The 19,968-nt window shown below is 36.2% G+C and overlaps 2 protein-coding genes across 9 annotated transcripts in view; one reads left to right on the forward strand and one right to left on the reverse strand.

Annotated features, from left to right (window-relative positions):
* Positions 1–5,150, reverse strand: part of fam234a (family with sequence similarity 234 member A) — a 34,397-nt gene extending 29,247 nt beyond the window's left edge. For both annotated transcript variants that reach the window (XM_063058788.1, XM_063058789.1), the window contains exons 1-3: positions 5,064–5,150; positions 1,227–1,593; positions 818–928 (exon numbers count right to left, since the gene is read on the reverse strand). In XM_063058788.1, coding sequence (XP_062914858.1) covers positions 818–928; positions 1,227–1,497 — 382 coding nt within the window. In that variant the 5' untranslated portion in view covers positions 1,498–1,593; positions 5,064–5,150. The remainder of the gene's footprint in view (positions 1–817; positions 929–1,226; positions 1,594–5,063) is intronic.
* A 126-nt stretch (positions 5,151–5,276) lies between these two features.
* luc7l (LUC7-like (S. cerevisiae)) overlaps positions 5,277–19,968 on the forward strand; it is a 30,641-nt gene continuing 15,949 nt past the window's right edge. For 5 of the 7 annotated variants that reach the window (XR_010019290.1, XM_063058793.1, XM_063058790.1 and 2 more), the window contains exons 1-8: positions 5,277–5,466; positions 10,009–10,103; positions 11,577–11,675; positions 13,065–13,175; positions 15,747–15,890; positions 16,642–16,818; positions 17,037–17,125; positions 17,299–17,328. Coding sequence is in view for 6 of the 7 variants with exons in the window: in XM_063058793.1 (XP_062914863.1) it covers positions 5,406–5,466; positions 10,009–10,103; positions 11,577–11,675; positions 13,065–13,175; positions 15,747–15,890; positions 16,642–16,818; positions 17,037–17,125; positions 17,299–17,328 (806 nt within the window). In the remaining variant the exon portion in view is untranslated. Of the gene's footprint in view, positions 5,467–9,161; positions 9,233–10,008; positions 10,104–11,576; positions 11,676–13,064; positions 13,176–15,746; positions 15,891–16,641; positions 16,819–17,036; positions 17,126–17,298; positions 17,329–19,968 lie in introns of all 7 variants that reach the window. The other 2 variants (XM_063058795.1, XM_063058796.1) reach the window with 2 other exon arrangements.

The raw sequence follows: 19,968 nt of genomic DNA on the forward strand, positions 1-19,968 counted from the left end.
TCTGCTTCCAGACTAGCCTGCCATGAATGATCACATCAAGATCTTGCAACACACTTCAAAGTTGCTGGTGAACGCAGCAGGCCAGGCAGCATCAATAGGAAGAGGTACAGTCGACGTTCCAGGCCAAGAGCCTTCGTCAGGACTGACGAAGGGTCTCGGCCTGAAACGTCGACTGCACCTCTTCCTAGAGATGCTGCCTGGCCTGCTGCATTCACCAGCAACTTTGATGTGTGTTGCTTGAAATTCCTGCATCTGCAGAATTCCTCGTGTTTGCAACATCAAGATCTTGCTAAGGTCCATATGGACACCAGCCAATGTCCCACTCTCATTTACCACTTGGTTACCTCCTCGAAGAACTCCAGGAAAGGACAGTAAGAAAAATGTAAGCTGTTTCACTGAGATTGTGATATACAGAAATTAACTACAAATTTTTGGAATATGCCAAGATATTTTTCAGAAAAGAGTGATATTTTATAATTTTCTTCATTCCTTCATACAAATTAGTACAATGAGAAAACTCTGAATTTCATTATACTGCCCTCAAATTATATTCTAATTAAATGGAAAAGTGGTAAAGCTAATCGGTGAGAATACCAAGGGAAGAGAATATTGTTAGGTTCACTATCAATAACTTTTCAAAAGGTTCAGGACCTTCAATACATAAAGAGCCAGCTTGATTTAATTATGAAAATCAGCAATCTGTATAATTAAAGTGAAGGCATCAAGTTAACAGCAAACTGAAGTAATACAGAAATTGGAGTACCAATATAATAAAAGCAAAACAAAAATATCATGCACAACTACGATAGTCCCTTACCGTCATATGAACACGATCCATTGTTAGTGTCGTTGGCGTCCTTGAATGCAAACATCACATCTGCAACTTTGTCTTTGTTCGCATCCCACAGTGTGAGAAAAGGGTAAGTTACTGAAATACGATAAATGAAAAAATATTTTCAGGTCTCAATATCTTATTTCTGTTTAATGAATTGAGTATGTTTGTATCTTCTCAAATAGCAAGAACTCAAGAAAATATAACCAAACTGCTTTTAGAAATCTTGAAATTATTGACCTGTCAATAAAACTAACAAGTAAAATTTAACATATAAAAAAGTAATATTTCTTTAAAATGATAAACATTTAAATCCATATTGCTCTTATTATTTTGCATAATTTAATGTAATTATCCAAGTCTCAAGAATGATAAGAAACACATTTAACTTTACCTGCATTTTCAAATGTTCCGGTCCATGTCCTTTGTGATGAAGGCCTCACTGGGCAAGGAATTACGAAGGAAAATGCAAACACCACCACAAGGCATAAAAATAAGACCAAGAAAAAAGCAGCGGTTCTCCACCAGGAAAGCTGACGAAATTTTGTAACCTTTTTGGACTTGGTTTCTTTGGGCTTGTCAGAAGCTTCATTCAAGTCTTGAGTTCTGACTTCTTCATTTTTCAGAGGATGTATCTCTGCCTCTAAATCTTTGTTTTCAGTCATATTCCTAGTCTACATCACAATACGAATAGCTGAGTTTCTTATTCAGAACGTTCTTCTCCTCTTGGAGCAACTCTCCTCACCTTGCCAGTACACTTCCTGTAAGGGTTAAAAACAGAATTTACACAATACAGAAATCTTTTTGTCACTGTGAACATCAGGTGAAAGAATATGCATTCAGCAGTAAGTAATCTCTTCTATTTGCTCATCATCATTTTGCAAAAATCTTCCAGAAAATATAATTTCAAGTCCCAAACAACCACAGTTTATTAGACTCACCAACAGAAGACAGAAAGGGAAGTTACACAACACCACAAGAAATGTAATCAGTACACTTACGTCACTGGTGCAACAGAAAAGTCTATTAAGCGACATGAGAAAACCTATTTACAACAGAAACAAGTTCTAGATATTCAAGTATTACTTTTGGGAACATGAAAAACATGAATTAGGCCATTTGGCCCGTCAAGTCTGCTCTGCCATTCAATCATGGCTGATCCTCCCCCCCCACCTTAACCCCAGTTCCTGGCCTTCTCCCTGTAACCTTTGATGCCATGTCCAATCAAGAACCTATCAATCTCTACCTTAGTAAGACCATAAGACATAGGAACAGACTTAGGCTATCTATAGTCCAATTAGCAACAAAATCCAAACTGCTGGAGGAAGTCAGCAGGTCAGAAAGCATCTGTCAAGACAAAGGGATAGTTGATATTACAGGTTGAGACCCTACATCAGGACGAGATTTTGTATCAGAACTCTGGCCCATTGACTTCCACCAGTAATTTGTTTTTGGTCAGATTATAGCATCTGCTGCCTTTTGTACCTGAATCACCCATTTTGCAGCAACAAACAATCTGCTGGAAGAATCCAGCGGGTTAAGCAGTATCTGTGGGACGAAAGGAATTATCAATGATTCAAGTCAAAACACTACATCAGGACTAAAGTCTTCCAGAGGATTTTTTTTTGCTCCAGATTCCAGCACCTGCTGTCTCCTGTGTAACCCAATCTGTGTTTGGTTTCTCCAGAGCGGAGGTCATATTTTTGTCAACCATCCCTCTCTTCCTTTTTGATTTATCTGTATATTCTAGCCTGCTGGCATGTCATGAATTTCACAACAATAGTAATACATAAAGAAGTTACTGCCTTTAACAGCCACACTATTTCACTCTATTGTAGAAACTTCCTTTGTTGCCCTCCTCTGTTACCTAAGGTAACCAATTTTCTTTCTTTCTCTGTTTTGAGGCTTATAGACCCACTGAACTGTTGCTACATTTTCTACTTTTATCTAGATTAGTTCCATTTAAGCTTTTTCATAAACACCAACGATTCAAAAAGACATTGACCCAACAAAAGCAACGACAGAAAAAATTTATTTAGTAACATTTCAGATACATTTATCTAGTAATATTTGCAACATGAATAATATGTTATATTATTCAAGTCTATGCTGCATTTTTCCATGTTTAAAATTGAAAGTGACGGTATAAATTTAAATAAGAAATCAAACAAGTTCATCTTTATGAAACACATCTTTCATTCCATTTAGAAATCTCACCATATTTCGAGAATCGTGCGCCCTGATATATATGCATATGGTTTTTGAAATACAGTGGATATATAGACACAAACGCACACGCAATGTGTAAAAATTCTATAAAGTGAAGATGCTTTCATAGTTATAGAACAGTACAGCTCATAAACAGGCCCCTCGGCCCATTTACTCCATGCAGAATCACTTAAACTGGCTACTCCCATTGACTAGCATCGGGACCATGGGACCATAGTCCTCCATATACCTACTATCCACGTAAATTTCCAAACTTCCCTTAAACACTGAAACTGAGCACACAAGAACCTCTTACACTGGCAATTCACTCAACACTCTCACGATCCTCTGATGAAGAACTTTCCCTTCATGTTCTCCTTAAACATTTTTACCTTTCACCCTTAACCCATGATCTTTAGTTGTAGTCCCACCCGCCCATAATGAAATGAAACGTTTCTAAATATCAAAAAAAATACTAGAAGGAGCAGTAAATGGTAAAAAAAAACTAAATCAAATCAATATTTGGTGTGACCAGCCTTTGCCTTTACAATTGCTTCAATTCTCTTAGCACTGTTGTGTTGTTTTATAAGAAAATCTGCTGGTAGGTTGTTCGAAGCATCTTGGAGAACATGCTATAGTTCTTCTGCACAGGTGGTGTGTTTGGAGTCATTGTCATGCTGCAGAATGAAGTTAGGACTGATCAGACACCTCCCTGATGGTATTGCACAATGGATGAGAATCTGTTTGTACTTCTCAGTATTGAGGATTCCTTTGATTCTCACCAGATCACAAACTCCATTTGCTCCAAACCTGCAGGGAACCTCTGCCATACTGCACTGTTGGCTTCAGGCACTTATCCATGTAGTGATCTTCAGCTCTTCAACAGACAAACTGCTCCTGTTTGCGTAAAAATGTAAAATCTTGACTCGTCAGTCCAAGCACTTGCTCCCTTTGTTCAGTACCCTTGTCTGTGTTTTTGTGTGTAGGTGAGTCTTTTGGCTTTGTTACCACCTCAGAGGAATGACTTTTTGGCAGCAACTCTTCCCTGAAGACAACTTCTCCGGACTGTAAAGGGGTGTACTTGGGTTCCAGTGGTTTCTCTTAGTTCAGAACTGATAGCAGTGCTGGACCTCTTCTGATTTAGAAGATGTATCTCTCATCTGCTGCACTCAGTTTCCATGGATGACCACCACTGTGTTTCTGGTCCTCATCCTTGCCTGCTTCTTTGTGCTTCTTCAAAAGAGCTTGGACAGCACATCTTGAAACTCACATCTGCTGCAAAATTTCTGCTTGGGAGAGACATTGCTGATACACAATGGCCACCTTGTGTCTTGTTACTAGGCTCACTCTTACCAAGGTGTAAGATTTGATGATTTGAAGACTAAATTGTCAAATCTGCCACATCCTCACCTTTTAAGTTTGGTTGGCTTTTGCCCAGTTTGATTCCTCCTACACCCGTTTCTGTTTCAATTTATCATTTAGTTCATTCAACTCATTATGTCATTGATCATTAGCGTCCTGTTTGCTATTTTTATTTAACCATACCTATAAAGTAATCAAGTTTTTATTTGAAAAGTGGACATTACTTAATATGCTAGTTAATGAAACAGAACAAAATTCTCTGTAATATTAATTTTTATGGAAATGATTGTTTATAAATCTAACGTGCTCTTTTCTAGTGGCACATGAATGCAGAAGACAAAACATAAAAATCTAAAACAAAATTATAAAAATTTATATATACACACACGTGTGTGTTACTCTAGATTTCCAGTGTCAACTGAATTTCTTGCCTTTATTCCCTTTAAGTTGTGAATCATCTTCAACTGATCTCAATACACATTTTTAATTGGTAAACTTCTTATCAGGAGATTTACAGGAGTCATTCCATAACAGGCTCAGAGGTATAAAATGACACCAAAATAAAATCGTCATTCTTCCAACCCAAAGAGACCAAAATGATAGTACAAATAACAACCACCCCTCTGCATAATATTTAAACATTTGTCCAACAATTCCTTACTGCAACCACCAGCAGTCACCGACTCCAATTCTCCACCCAATGCTTTCAACCACTGTCACGTCCGTTTCCTCGTCTAGAGGCCGAGCACTGCGCATGCACGCTTGGTTCACGATACTCTCTGGGTATTGTAGTCCATTTCCGGACAGGCTACAACACAAGATCTTTATATATACTACAACTCCCAACAACCCTCACGGTTTGTTCGTTGTGAGAGTGCCCGGAAGGTTGGTACGTTACCGAGGGAGAGCGCCGACTAGGCCTCGGATTCACGGCGCAGTGTTTCCGACATTTATGCAGTAACATTTTGTTTTACAATTAACAAAATAATCTTGAAACAATAAAATGTCTGCTCAAGCTCAAATGAGAGCGATGCTGGACCAGTTAATGGGCACATCCAGGGACGGTAAGTATGAACATCTACCTGTGACTTTTCTATCAGGTCGTGCCTTGTTTCTTTCGTATTCAATTTTCTCTCAAAAAAAATCAAATAATTAGTTAAAAAAAATAAAGTCCGTCAAGTTCGTCGTAACGAAGAGGAAAATAGACAACAGTACCCAAGGTGTTCTTCACTCGAATCGAAGGCCGTCGGGTCTGGGCTAACTTGTAGCTGACCTGTACAAATGTGCGGACGGAGGCCACATGTGATAATGTGCGCCTCGTAGGCCATAGCTGGTACACCCTCACTTTAGTGTTGAAACTGTAGTTGTGTGCAATTTTAGATAACGAATTCGGGCTGAACAAAATGGTTGAAATTAATTACGGAATATACATGGAATTTAGAGTTACTAGTTCCAAAGCAAGATTTTTAAATGAGGTAGAGTCAGCTCGCAAGAATATACTTTTGTAAATAGCTGTAACTATCCTGTGGATCAGGCAGTATCTGAGAATAGAGAAACCATGAGTAATGTTTCAGATGGATAATCTTTCACTAGAGCTCAGAAAAAGCTAGAAAGCACTTTTCTAACTTTTCCTGGTTCTGGTCATTTCTGTTTCTCTCACCACAGGTGATGATTGAAATAGTACCAGTATGTTATATACTTCGCATTTCCAAAATCTGCAGCTTATTTTTTGCAATTTTGGTGTCATTTGAAAGATTGATTGCAAAAAGACATAGAGATTGGAATTGTTATAGTAAACAGTCAGCTGAGATCAGTGAAGATTCAAAATACATTCATTATGGAAGAATATATAAATTATACACTTTGAGATTTGTTTGCTTACAGGTAGCCACAAAGCAAGAAACTCAAGTAACCCAATTTTAAAAAGAAAGAAAGACCATAACTACTGCGCTGAGAAAGAGGGGAAACACACACAAACCATGCAAATGATAGGAGCAAGCTGCAGCATTCCGAACCAGATTGAGTCCTTAGATCCACTCCCATGTCTCGATCTCAGTTCATCGTATTAGTGAGGCAAAAATACTGCAAAACTCACAGAGACAGATAAAACAAGATGCAAGTGGGTACTCAACCAAACGAAGTGTGAATTTTGAAATAAAAGTACCCAGAATATTAAAGTGCTGAGCAGGTCAAGTTGTGTCTGGAGAGAGAAGCAGTCATTTTATATTCACTCTGAAAGACTATGATTTTTTTTCTCTTCCTTTCCACTTATTACTGCTTAACCTGCCTGGTAATTCTTCGGCATTTTTTGCTTCTTATTTCAGGTTTCTGACAATTTTTTTTCTTTATTATCTGAATTTGTTGCTTGCTAACGTTTTAATGTTCAAGAGAATTCAAGTCCATTTTCCATGGCAAGCATTTAGGACTATTCTGTATGATATACGATAATAATTGATAAATACTATTTTTGCCCAAATATTGATGCTTCAGAGAACATGCAATTCTTAGTATCAGAATTGGAGCCAGTGGATGAGAAATTATTTGGAGATTCAGAAAGCTTTCAATTGGGTGTCAGTCAAAGGGATGTTAAGCAGGTAACTGAGATTGAGAATGATATTCTGGTACAAATTATAAACTGGTCTTTAAAATAAAAGCAGGTCATCAGTGAGTTGTCAGGCTATGACTAATGGTTTGTTTCAGCATTGGTATTGTTCAGTCTATTTTGTAAATTTGGATGAGGAGATCAAGTTTTGTTGATGAGATGAAACTGGGTAGCAGAGATGGCTGTGGGGAGGATGTGGATGCCCAACTTAATGGGCAAGGCATGGCATATGGAATAAGATCTGCAGAAAAAAATGCAAGATTTTGATCTGGAAAAATAGAAACTTTTATGCAGGCAACACACATCAAAGTTGCTGGTGAACGCAGCAGGCCAAGCAGCATCTATAGGAAGAGGCGCAGTCGACATTTCAGGCCGAGACTAACTTTTATGCAGCTTGGGTCTGTACTCCTTTGAATTTAAAAAGATGCAGGAAAATATAGAAACAAATTAAATGCATGTGGGGTTTGACAGTGGATGCAGAGATTGTGTTTCCCCTGGCTGTGATGTCCAGAGTTGAGAGTTAGTTTCAACACAAAAGAATCATTCAATACTGAGATCAGAAATATCTAGAGAATAGTGAATCTTTGGCATGTTCCACACTGGTGGCTATTCAAGATAGATTAACAGCTGTTTGAATATGTGGAGAATGGAGGGGTATGGTGTTTGTTCAAGAATGTTGCACTGAAGTAAAAGATGAGCCATTATCTGTATGGTTCATACTTGTTCTAAGTAGAAGAGGCCCAAAGGCCTGTATCTTATTTGGATTTTCCATATTTTTTTATAACATCAGATAGAGACATTTTATGCTTTAAACACAAATAATTCAATTAATAAAAAAGATGGAAGTGTCCTGTCATTATTTTAAATATTCATGAATTTAAATTCTTTTGATTAGGTCCGCTGAATGTACCTTTATTTTAATACTTAATCCATAAAATGTGTAAAATATAAGAAAGTGTTGTGCAGTAATGTGAATCTCTAGACAACACTGAGAAATTTTAATGTAAAATATTTTTCTGAAAATTTCATAATAAATGATATTGGTTCAATGTCACAGTGTATTAGGTATACTTACTATTATATTGAAACCAAAATTTGTTAAAATCTTTGAAAGATCTTGGAGTTGTAGCAAAAATCCCAAATATTTTCCAAAATAAAATTGCTATTGAGTGAAATGTGATAAGTGTTTCCTCTTTTTGCTGCACTTGTGACTGTTACTCCAGTAAAATAAACATAACAAGACTAATGAAACTTGAAGAAAAACCATCTTTGGTTTTGGCCTATTTATAGAGGATGAAGTTGTCCTTTAATAATATGCCCAGGACTAAATTCCAGTAAATAACAGCAGCCCTTTGAAATTGCATCTTGTTGAAACACGGAAGCAGAATATAACTGCAGTTTAATAAGTCATGCACATAAAGATTAGGCAGATCATGTTTTTAATGTCAAAAGTAAGCACTGAAAATATGTATGAGGAAACTGCTTTTGAAAGTTTCTAAGGTGATCTTTCTGTTCTCTTTGATAGCAAAATTCTTTCTGCCGTGATGGGACACATGGGTACTGTTGATTTATTTTCACTACTCTCGTACATTGCATTGTGTATGCTTTGGTACAAAATTTTTATTATTGTAGATAATATCTGATTTTATTTGAACATTTTGTTTAGAACTTTTAAAAGGAATTTTCATTCCATGATTTATAGTGAAGAAAATCCTTAAGGTTGTGTATCTTTTAAATGTAATATCTTTCAAAATAGTTTGGTGAAATGGAACTTTTTAAGATGGTCTTGCAGTTTTTTTTTCTTTTTGAGAAGGCAAGAGAAACATGTAATTTTAAGGAGATTAAACCAAGCAATGATGCTTCCCATTTTTAACTTGTTAAATGACTGCAATTATTAGTAGTTTGTTCTTTCACTGATTGTCAAATGTTTGATTTTTGTCATCTGTTTCCCGTACTGAACTGAAAGGCACTAGGTATTATCTGGATGTTCCTTTTGTAGGAATTTGGCTTTTAACAGTGTAGTGCAAATTAATGGCTTGCACTTCAATTTCTTACAGGAAGCTCAGTTATGTTTTATTTAGTTACATTTGAAATTTGCTTCCCATATCTCTATTCATACAAACTGAACAATTGTGGCCCCTTGTTTTATTTATAAAGGTTCAATGTATCTTTGCCTGCCTACATCAATCTGCAAGGGAGTTGCAGAAAAGCCTCATGTTCATCGAGCCGTGAGTCATGAATAATTTTTAAAGCTGTTATGAATATCAAAAAAAGTGTTTGCTTTTCAAAAGTAATTAATATAAACAACATAGTTTAGACTAAATAAACTGCATACAGTGGGAGCACTACATGGTATTTGGATGCTTGCAGATCTAGAGAAATTATATTTAAATATTACACATTTATCATATACACAAAATATCATTAAAATTATCACCAGTTACATTTTACCTTTCCTTTGAACACCTTGCTACATGGTGTGGCTCAGAAAACCTTTTTTTTTTACAGCAAGTATAATTCTTTGCAGATGAGGCGCAAAGGTTGCGAATGCTGTGTGGTATCTTTTGGACGCTCATTGTATATTCAAACCCTAACCTGAGTTTTTTGTCTCTGAAAGTGTTGGACGCTGTCATGTGCTGTCAGTAAAAGTGGACTCTGCCCATCATTCACTTAAAGTACTTAAACCTACTTTGGGTAATCATTTTGACATTTTGCAATGTTTTTAAAAGGCATGCCTTTGTTGGAATTTCTGTATAATATGATTAGAGTACCACATTCCAGAGGTCCAAGATTAAGAAGAATATTTTTCCAAGGTGTTGCAATGAATTGTGTGTGTACTATCCAAAGACCGTTTGCATTCTGCAGTAAAATGAGGAATTAGTCCCATTATTACATGCAAGAAGCCATAGTACATTAATTTGCTTCAAAAACAGCCTCATGATGTCCAATTATTCAGTCGTTTTGATAATTTTGATCTCATTAGCTTTAAACTGCCTTGTTTCAGGAGATGCAACACGACAACGTGTGAAATTCTCAGATGATAGAGTTTGCAAGAGTCATCTTCTTGGTTGCTGTCCTCATGATATCCTTTCAGGAACGGTATGTAGTTTTAATTTTTTTTTACTGATCTGGGAGATGAGAAAAAGTAACACTATTTTCACATGACACACAAAATGCTGGAGGAACTCAGCAGGCCAGGCAGCATCTATGGAAAGAGAGTACAGTCGAAGTTTCAGGCCATGACCCTTCATCAGGCCCTTCCTGCTGAAGGGTCTCGGCTGGAAACGTTGACTATACTCTCTTCCCATAGATGCTGCCTGGCCTGCTGAGTTCAACCAGCATTTTATGTGTGTTGCTTCGATTTCCACCATATGCAGATTTTCTCCTGTTACTATTTCTGGTTTCTTTCTGTTCTCAGCTTTTAGAATGGATGGTCTGTGCTTCAGATTTCTCTGATTGCCGTATATTCTTTGATCACCCAACTCTTGTGTAAACAGGACAAGTTTAAAAAAAAATTCAATTCCAATAGTAAACCTTCTGTATAAATGCAGAAGTATCAATGTAAAATCAATAGTGTATTTTGAGATTTCATTTTGATGCCCTGATTATACATCAAACTGAAACAATTTGAGGCCATACTGTTGTCATGTTCTTGAACAGGTTAGGGGTGCAGTAAATTTCCATTTCTGTGTGGGAGGGTCATGCTTTACAAATGTCCCTATAATTTATTGGACAAAATAATGTAAATGTTAGGGATTTAATTTGTTTTACAGATAAAAATTAATATAACCATAATTTCTTTCAAGTAAAAATAAATTTATGGTCTGTAATAGACTTCACTGTAAGTTGCTTGGTAAGCATTGCTGTCAATAAATTGCAACTTTGTCATTTTTTTTGTCTGAATGAAAATTCCAACTCCATATCAGTACAAAGGTATTTAAAGCAGGTGGCATTTCAGTAATATCAGCGTCCTTGGCCTCCACAGCCATCTGTGGCAATGAATTCCATAGATTTACAACCCTCTAGCTTAATAAATTCTTCATCTCTGTTCCAAAGGGATATCCTCCTATTCTGAGGCTGTGCCCTCTGGTCCTAGGCTCCCACTATTAGAAACATACTCTCCATGTCCACTCTATGGCATAATATAGCATTCTTTGGGCAGGATAATTTTTAGTTGAATACACCAGGCTAAAATTTTGCAGGATGTTCATTGATGATTTTTATAAACAGTTGAACTAATCAGTCTTAAATTTTTGAATTGAATAGAACAGATAACAAAATTCACTGTGGGGTTCAAGATATTTTGATGTAAATGGCTAAGCTACAAGACTATACTAATGTGTTGACGTTTTTTAAGAATTTATTATTAACATGTAGTTAGTATTTTGGAACTTATAAACCTGGTAAATTTTTGAATTTTTCATTTTACTTTTTAAAAAGTAGTAAGCCTTAAATTAATTAAGGAATTGTAATGGTTAGCGCATTGTTTTAACAAAATATCGCACCTTGCATTTAAAGGACATTGTCTGTTTTTGAATATTGTGTTTCCACTCAAAATGTTCTGTTTACTAGCGTATGGACCTGGGAGAATGCACAAAGATTCATGACCTCGCTTTGAGAGCTGATTATGAAATTGCTGCAAAAGAACGAGATTTATTCTTTGAACTTGATGTAAGTTACCTGATTGAGTGTGAATTATTTGATTATACTTTTCTAATGGTTAATGAGGAAAAGGCTCTTCAATCTTTGCCTCTTACTGTACTTTTATTTTCACTGCTAATATGAGATGTATCAAACTTCATAGTGTTAATTTGCATAATTTCCAAATCAGCACAGAACTTGCTGCTAACAGCATAACAAGCTGAGGTTTATATGTTTAAATCAGACTTTGTAAGACTAATATCATTAATGGTGCATTTTTGTAGGAAATTTCAATTGACTCATTTATGTTCCCAAAGAATTAAATCTGCTTTCTTTACACAATATAGCCTATCATATGAATTCAGTCTTTAAACTGCTTTAAATGACTTGGGTAGTAATTGAGCTTCATCAAATCACTATTAATGTGATAATTAGATTATAACCGACTGATCACTCATGCTGATTTTGATAATACAATTGAAAACAAAACTAGGAGAAGGAAATCTGGCACTGCTTCAGCCAGTGCTTAAGGACTTATTCTACTGAAGATTATAGCTGTATTCTTCCAGTAAGCAAGATCTGTTCTATAGTTTTGTATTGCAGATCTTTTCAGCAATCAGATTGTTTTATTGGAGTCAACTTTAGACTCTGACCCTAATTTCTAATGAGGATAATTGTTCCAAAGTGGTGATTTGCTTGTCCTGTTGTTTCTGCTTCATATTTCTTTTGCATCTTCAGACAAATTGAAGCAAAGTACTGCACAACTGGGAACTCATAAAAGTATGGTTGATTTCTTACAGCTGCAGTTACTGAGGGGATCACTAGGGGGAGAGCTTTAAAACTTCTGCAATTGTGCTTTGTCTGTTCTCACCCAACATGATAAATATAAGACCTCCTCTGTCTTAACTGTAACATTGTACTATTTTGAAGATTGGTTACCAAAGATTCTTACAAAATTAATGCTATTAAGATTTTTGAAATGGAAGGGGGAAGAATGCAAACTGTGGGGGAATAGCTTAGTGCTGGAGCAAATAGAGCGTATTTTGTGAATGAAATGGAAGACAATTGTATTGGGAACCACAGCTAGAGACAATTTAGAATGAACATTCTTTACATTTATAGATGACAATCTTAAAGTCTTTGCTAAGAACGGCAAAATGACTGGAGTTTGAAGAGAATAGGGATATAGAATTTGAATCTAAAAGAGGTATAATGCTGCATGGCTGTTTTGAATAAGTTTGTAAAATTTACCTAGTGCACTCATGGCAGACTTGTGCCAGCAGGCACAGCAGGGGTTGAAAAAAGAGAAGTATACCAAACAAGAAAATATATGTGGGGAATTCAAAAGTATGATGGGGCTATCCAAAATTTAAATATTTCACTATGATTTTGTGAAAAAATGTCATTATCATTTTGTAGGCTATGGAACATCTTGAAAGTTTCATCGTTGACTGTGATAGAAGAACAGATATTGCCAAGAAGCGCTTGGCAGAAACACAAGAAGAAATAAGTGCTGAAGTAGCTGCTAAGGTATATTTGCCATTTACTTAGCTTGAATGTAGATTCCTGTATTCTCTTCATCTGAATTATAAATTTGGTGATTATGTCAATAAGAGAGGGGAGTTGAACCCAGTCAATGAATGATTTTAAAAATTCACTTTTTGTTGCAGAAGGAATTCAAGCAGAGTTAATGCAATATTCTTTGGACGTAACTGAATCTATGAATGGATAGTTGATGGTTGCCATGGATTTCATCTGAGGGATCTTTATCTGTGTTGTACTTCTGAGTTTTTCAGCTAGAAAATTGCAACATAGACAGTCATGGCTTTACCAGATTAATTCCAGATTTTATATTTAACCAGATAAACTTATTCTGGGAATGTTTATTGCCCGGGGGAAAAGTTTTCTTCTTTTGATAGACTTCTCAATATTGCAAGATGAAGTGGTCAGTATGCTTTTTTTTTAAAAAAGGAGTTGCTGCCTATTATTCACATTCAGACATCCTGATTTGGATACATGATAAATATATTTGTTTGGAACCAATAAGGGCATACATAAATGTGACTGTAATAGTGACTTGCAAATTCCAAAGTCTGCTCTGCCCGAAAGCAGACTTGGTTTGAGTGTTTTGCTGGCAAGCATTATTTTTGAGAAAGCATTAGTGCAGCCTGTTTTCTAGTTTTCCAAAATAAGATAAAATTGAGATAGATTAGCTTTATTTGTTGCATGCACAGCAAAACATACAATGAAATGCATCAGTTGCATCAACAATCAACACAGTCTTAGGATTGTGCTGGGGGCAGCCCGCGAGTGTTGCCAACACAACTTACCAACTCTAACCCACGTGTCTTTGGAATATAGGAAGAAACTGAAGCACCCAGAGGAAACTCTACAGTCATAGGGCAGACATACGGACTTCTTACAGACAGTGGCGGGAATTGAACCTAGATCTTCAGATCTTTGGTGCTGTAAGGCCTAAAGCTAACTGCTACACTACTGTGTCGCCCTTTAACAGTAACTTTAATGTGAAATGTAACCTTTTATTTCCTCTGCAAACTTTTGGTTAAAGATCATAGATCATCTAGGGAATTTTTATGGTGTTAAGAATGCATTCATGTGCTTTTAGTTCAACAATGCAGTCCTTTCTACTTTGCATTCTTTAGCAATTTTCTATTTGACAGAATCATTCCTACTTCTTTAAAAATAATGACTTTTAGTTATGATTACGTAAAGTAACATAGCTAATATTTACTTACTCTGTTCCTGAGAGTAAAATCCTTGGTGTTTAGAAGAAAGTGCAGTGACTGCATTGAAGCGTGTATATATAAAAAAAAGGGAAGAATTTATAGCATAAATTGTCTTTAGATGTCAGTCTTAAAATTCTACATAATTGGCATATGGTGTAATTGAGAATACTGAAGCAAATCTGAACCAGAAGGTTGAGGCAAGCTTTGGCATTATCTAAAGGGTTTTACCCAGGTGACTGTTGGCGAGTCCATCTTACTCTGTCAAGATAGGGATTTTTAACATTTCATCTTTATTGATCACCCCCTCACTGTCAGTGATTTTTCTTAGCCAAATCTTCCCTCTATCCAGGATTGTAACGTTTTTGAGTATATTTAGTAAGGTTCTAGTTACATAGCAGATGCTGCAATATCAAGTCTTAACCAGAGTGCTGATTTTGTAGAATCTTCCAATTCCCTATACTTTCTTCTCAACTGCTTTTTGCCACTTGGCTCATTTCATCCACTTGAGGTATCTGACTGCTGTCAGGCACTCCCAGATTTTGTCACTTAACTACCCAATCTTCAACCATAGTGTGGTTTGGATTACTTAATGGTCTGTGAATTAAGCCAATCATCTCCCTCAAATTGCAGCAATAAACTGCAATCTACCAAAAAAAACTTTACAGCAGAAACATTATTAAAAAGCATGATTTAATTGTTTTAATAAAATATCAAATATTTCATGTAACAATAAGCTGTTCTTTCTGAAGACTGCTTGAATATGCTTGATAATTACTGATTACAATTAATAAAAATAAATTACCCATATTTTTGCCTGTATCTCAATTACAATTGTTACCTAAATTGTGATACCTGTCAAATGAAAGGTCATAGAGCCTAATTTGGAAACTTTTGGTGTGTGTATTATATTGAAAAATGTTTCATTAAACACAGATTTGTACAATGCCTTTTGTAACTGGATAAAAGATAAACGCACAAGATGCTTAATGTTTTTGGCTGTGTATTGAACAAAATTAAGTTCTTGAATTAGCTTGCCTAAAATCAGTGTTGTTCAGCACACGTTGATTTTGGAAAAATTACGGAAGTGTTGTCAGAAAAGATCAATTGCAACTTTTACAGTTTTTGAGAAAATGAGACCAAAGCCACCATCTTTTTAATAAGCATTAACATCTAACATGTTTTCTTGAGTCTGCTCCAAATGTTACTTTAATTGCAAACATGGGATTATGTTTTTTTCTGATTCCAGCTACTTTATGAAAATTTGATGCACAAATATGTAGCATTAGCTTGACTTCATATGTGTCCTTTCTTTATCTTCGGTTTGATAACAAATACAGATGTATTCTATTTACAGGCAGAAAAAGTACATGAACTGAATGAAGAAATAGGAAAGCTTTTGGCTAAAGCTGAACAACTTGGAGCTGAAGGAAATGTAGAAGAATCTCAGAAAGTCATGCAGGAAGTAGAAAGAGTGCGAACAAAAAAGAGGGAAGCAGAGGTATCTGCTTTATTTTTTTAACAAGTGTGTGTTAATGCACTGATTCCACATGAAATTGCTGTGGCCAATTTGGAACATTTGAGATTTCACATTTAAATTTCTAGTGGTCAGTTTTTGCTTTTGGTAGCTTGTAATCCAACTGTCATATGCGTGCATATTGAGATTTTCTACCATTTTTGCTGGTACTTAAAGTAAATGATTTTTTTGTATATGCTGTCAGTTAATGGGATGTGGGCAACCAGACTCTCACAAGTGTTGAGATGTAGGATAAAAAAAGTTTTTAAAACAAAGCATTGATGCAATATATTTAATAATCAATACCAGGGAAATGCAGTGCTTCTTGGAAAACTTGGAAATTTAGTGTCCATTTTAAAATTACTAACTTGCCAGTGCCCTTTGATTAAAATGTTTTTGCATTAATTCCTGTTCGGAAATCATTACTGAAAATTTCTCATTGATGTCCCACTATGCATAGGTCACAAATAGATTAGATTATAGAAACAATTAGGGAAAATTGACACTGGGGCTGAGAAATCTGAGGAAATATTTAAAGTTTAATATAAGACAAAGGCTTTTTTTTGGAGAAGGGAATGTGGAAAAGTCATGCAGAAAGATAATACTCGAGAGAAATAGTTGATATTGACTAGATGGAGTATTTATGTCAAATGAGCTAATCACTGGTATATAATTTTAATTGTTAAATTTGGTGTTTTGATATTAAAGATGTTTGTTCATTGTTTGTTATGCTTAGGATGAATATAGGAATTCAATGCCTGCTTCTAGCTTCCAGCAACAGAAACTGCGTGTCTGTGAAATTTGTTCTGCGTACCTTGGCCTTCATGATAATGATCGCCGACTTGCTGATCATTTTGGAGGCAAGCTGCACTTGGGATTCATTCAAATACGAGAGAAGCTAGATCACCTAAAGGTATTTTTTAAATTGTATTAGAAAATACATCAAAGAACTGTAGAATGTTGTGGGTGCAAGGTTTCTATAAAGCAAATGTTTTCATCCATTTATGTTTGGCCAGAATATTGGAAATTATTTTAATACGTTGCTTTTTATAGATAAAACTGGTCATTTTTAACTAGTAGTCAAGATGAATGTTTCTGCAGTTTCATTTATTCCTTCATTTGGAATTATAGAAAATTGTTGCAGAGAAACAAGAAAGAAGGAATCAAGAACGATTAAAGCGAAGAGAAGAAAGAGAGAAAGAAGAGAGGATGAAAAGAAAGTAAGATAAATTGCACATATACCACTGAATGCCATTAAGATTTAATTCTCTTTAGAGCAATGGTTTTAGTTTAATGCATTCTGATTAATAATTGGTCTTAGCAACTAAAATACAAAATCTTGTTCTATAGGTATCTATTGTGTTTCTATAATCTATTAAATATTGTTTTGCAGGTCCAGATCACGTAGCAGGGATCATAAGCGGTAGGTTTATTGTGCTGCAAAATAGTTTGTTATTTTTAATCAGGTGAAGGAAGAACTTTAGCTTTAAAATTTCTCATAACCTTTTGTTTTACATGTATTGTACTTGCATTGAAAGTTTGATGTATCAGTTTTTTTACTGAGAAAGGTACTGATTGGAAAAAGTCCCTATGTTTTATTGACTTCTCATCATGCACTTCCAGAAATTTCAGTTTGCCTTTTTAACAAAGGTTTATCATATTTGGTTATATTTTTAAGGGAAATTATAAATGACATATTCAGTAAATTGTATTTGAATAAATCTATTTAACATTTGATTTAATACTTCACATGCTTTAATAGTGCCACTGAATAGATACTTTTTTTTAGATTGGAGACTGACATTTTACAGTATTTCCCTACACACATCAACAGGAAAAGAAATCTCACGTCATGAAAATTTGAGATGTTTTTCTTTTTCTAAAATGTTATTAAGAGAAAATTGAAGATTGAAGTCCACACAGTGGTAAAACCAGCAATTTGTTTGCAGTACACTAATATGAACCATTTGGGTTGTATTCAACAAAATGTTTAAATTTGAAACTATCTTAAGGTTCCATATAAAACTTGAAAGCACATGTTATTAATTTTGAATGGTGAGGAAAAGTGAGATCTTTCCCCAATTACTTGTGTTGCATGTTTTTACCTTTAAAGAGCATAACGTGATGGTAGGAATATCACAAAGCACCTACGGTCAGGTGGAATGGTTGGGGGAGGGCTTGTGGGGTGAAGGCTTTGCCCTCAGGAACACTGTGTGAGAACTTGATGGTTCCAGATAGTTGGCAGCATTTTCAGCATTGATCTATCTTGACTCTTGACCCATTTTCATAATGATACCGGTATTTATGAACCAACTTTTAAAAAGGCATGGATCTCTGTACTGCCAACTTCTATCTATTCCCAAATCTGTGATTTGGGATCCAGGTCATGACGCTGTGTTCATTTTCCTTCATAGATGCTGGTTGACCTGCTGAATTTCTCTAGCATATATGTGGGTTGATCCTGAGACCTTTATCCGTTTTGTTTCTGCATCCCAGGATATCTGTACCAGATTCTTGCAAGCTATTCCTCAAACTTTTCTCTGCTGTGTTTGCCACCAGCTGTTATAAGTGTCCATTGTGCTGCTGTATGTATGTACTAATACTCCTGCATGCTCTGGCTCACTGAGAAAAGCAGGGTAAATCTGCTAACACAAGATTCTGGAAATCTTGACCAAAACGCACAAAATGCTGGAGGAACTCAGCAAATCAGGAAGCATCAATGGAGGGGAATAAACAGTTGACTTTTCGTGCCAAGACCCTTCATCAGGACGGAAAAGGTAGGGACTGAGGCCAGAATAAGAAGGTTGGGGGAGAAGACGTGGTGCAGGCTACCATGTGATGTTGAAACCAAGTTGTTGAGTGGTGGAAGGGGATGAAGTAATAAATAGAAGGGATAAAGGGCTGATGAAGTAGCAATCTTTTCGGAGAGGGCAGTGGACCGTAGAAGAAAGTGAAGGAGGAAGGACACCAGAGGGCAGGTGAGGAGAAGAGAAGGGGTGACAGGGGAACCAGAATATGGAATGGAAAAAAGAGTAGGGGAAGGGGGAGACATTACCAGAAGTTAGACAAGATTGGTGTTCATGCCATCAGTTGAAGGTTACTCAGACAGAATATGAAGTGCTGCTGGGCTAGGAGAACCAGATATTGTAGTTGACCTTGACAGGCTGTCACCTCACCCGGAAGGACTTTTGGGGTCCCGGAATGATGGTGAGAGGTGGTCTAGGGGCAGGTGTAGCATGTATCCCACAGGATAAGTGGATAAGGATAAGTGCAAGTAGGAGGATCAGTGGGAAGGAATGAGTGAACAAGGGAGTAATGTAGAACATAATCTATGGAAGGCGGAGTGGGGTAGGGAAAAATGTGCTAATTACTGGTAGGATCCTGTTTTAGGTGATGGAAGTTATGGAGAATGATGTGCTAGATATGGAGGCTTGTGGGATTATAGATAAAACTAAGGGGAACCATAGTCGTGTTATGGCGGGAGGATAGTATGAGGACTGATGTGTGGTAACATTGGAGAAGGATGAGGGTGGCATACATAATGTGGAAGGAGGAGGATATTTCAGATTTCCGGAATGGAGAGCTCCATCCTGAGAACAGGTGTGGTGGAGATGGAGGAGCTGAGAGAAGTGATAGTTTTTTTTCCCCAAGTGGCAGGGTGGAAAGAGGTATAATCAAGATTACTATGATAGTAGATAAATCTACTGATCGCAGTCTAATTTAAGATGAACATTGATTTACTTGAAAGCAGAGAGAAACTGAAGTTATTTTCATAGGACAGGAAAGGCTGAAGAAATTTGGCAAGGATTCATAATTGTGTAGAGTTTTGTTAATAAAGGAAAGGAAGTATACATTCCCAAAGTAAAATAAAGGAAAAATACTTGGAAGAAGTTTCTATTTTCTGGAATATACCTACTGACCGACTGGGGGAAGCACAATTGATAACCTTTGTAAGGAAAATTGGCAAAGGTATGGAAGGCGAGGTATGGGTTAGATAGTGGAACTACAGTTGACTCTTTCAAAGAGTCAGCATAGAGGTAATGGAACAAGTTACAGCCTCCTG

Source organism: Mobula hypostoma, chromosome 9 (assembly GCF_963921235.1).
Source record: "Mobula hypostoma chromosome 9, sMobHyp1.1, whole genome shotgun sequence".
Lineage (NCBI taxonomy): Eukaryota > Metazoa > Chordata > Chondrichthyes > Myliobatiformes > Myliobatidae > Mobula > Mobula hypostoma.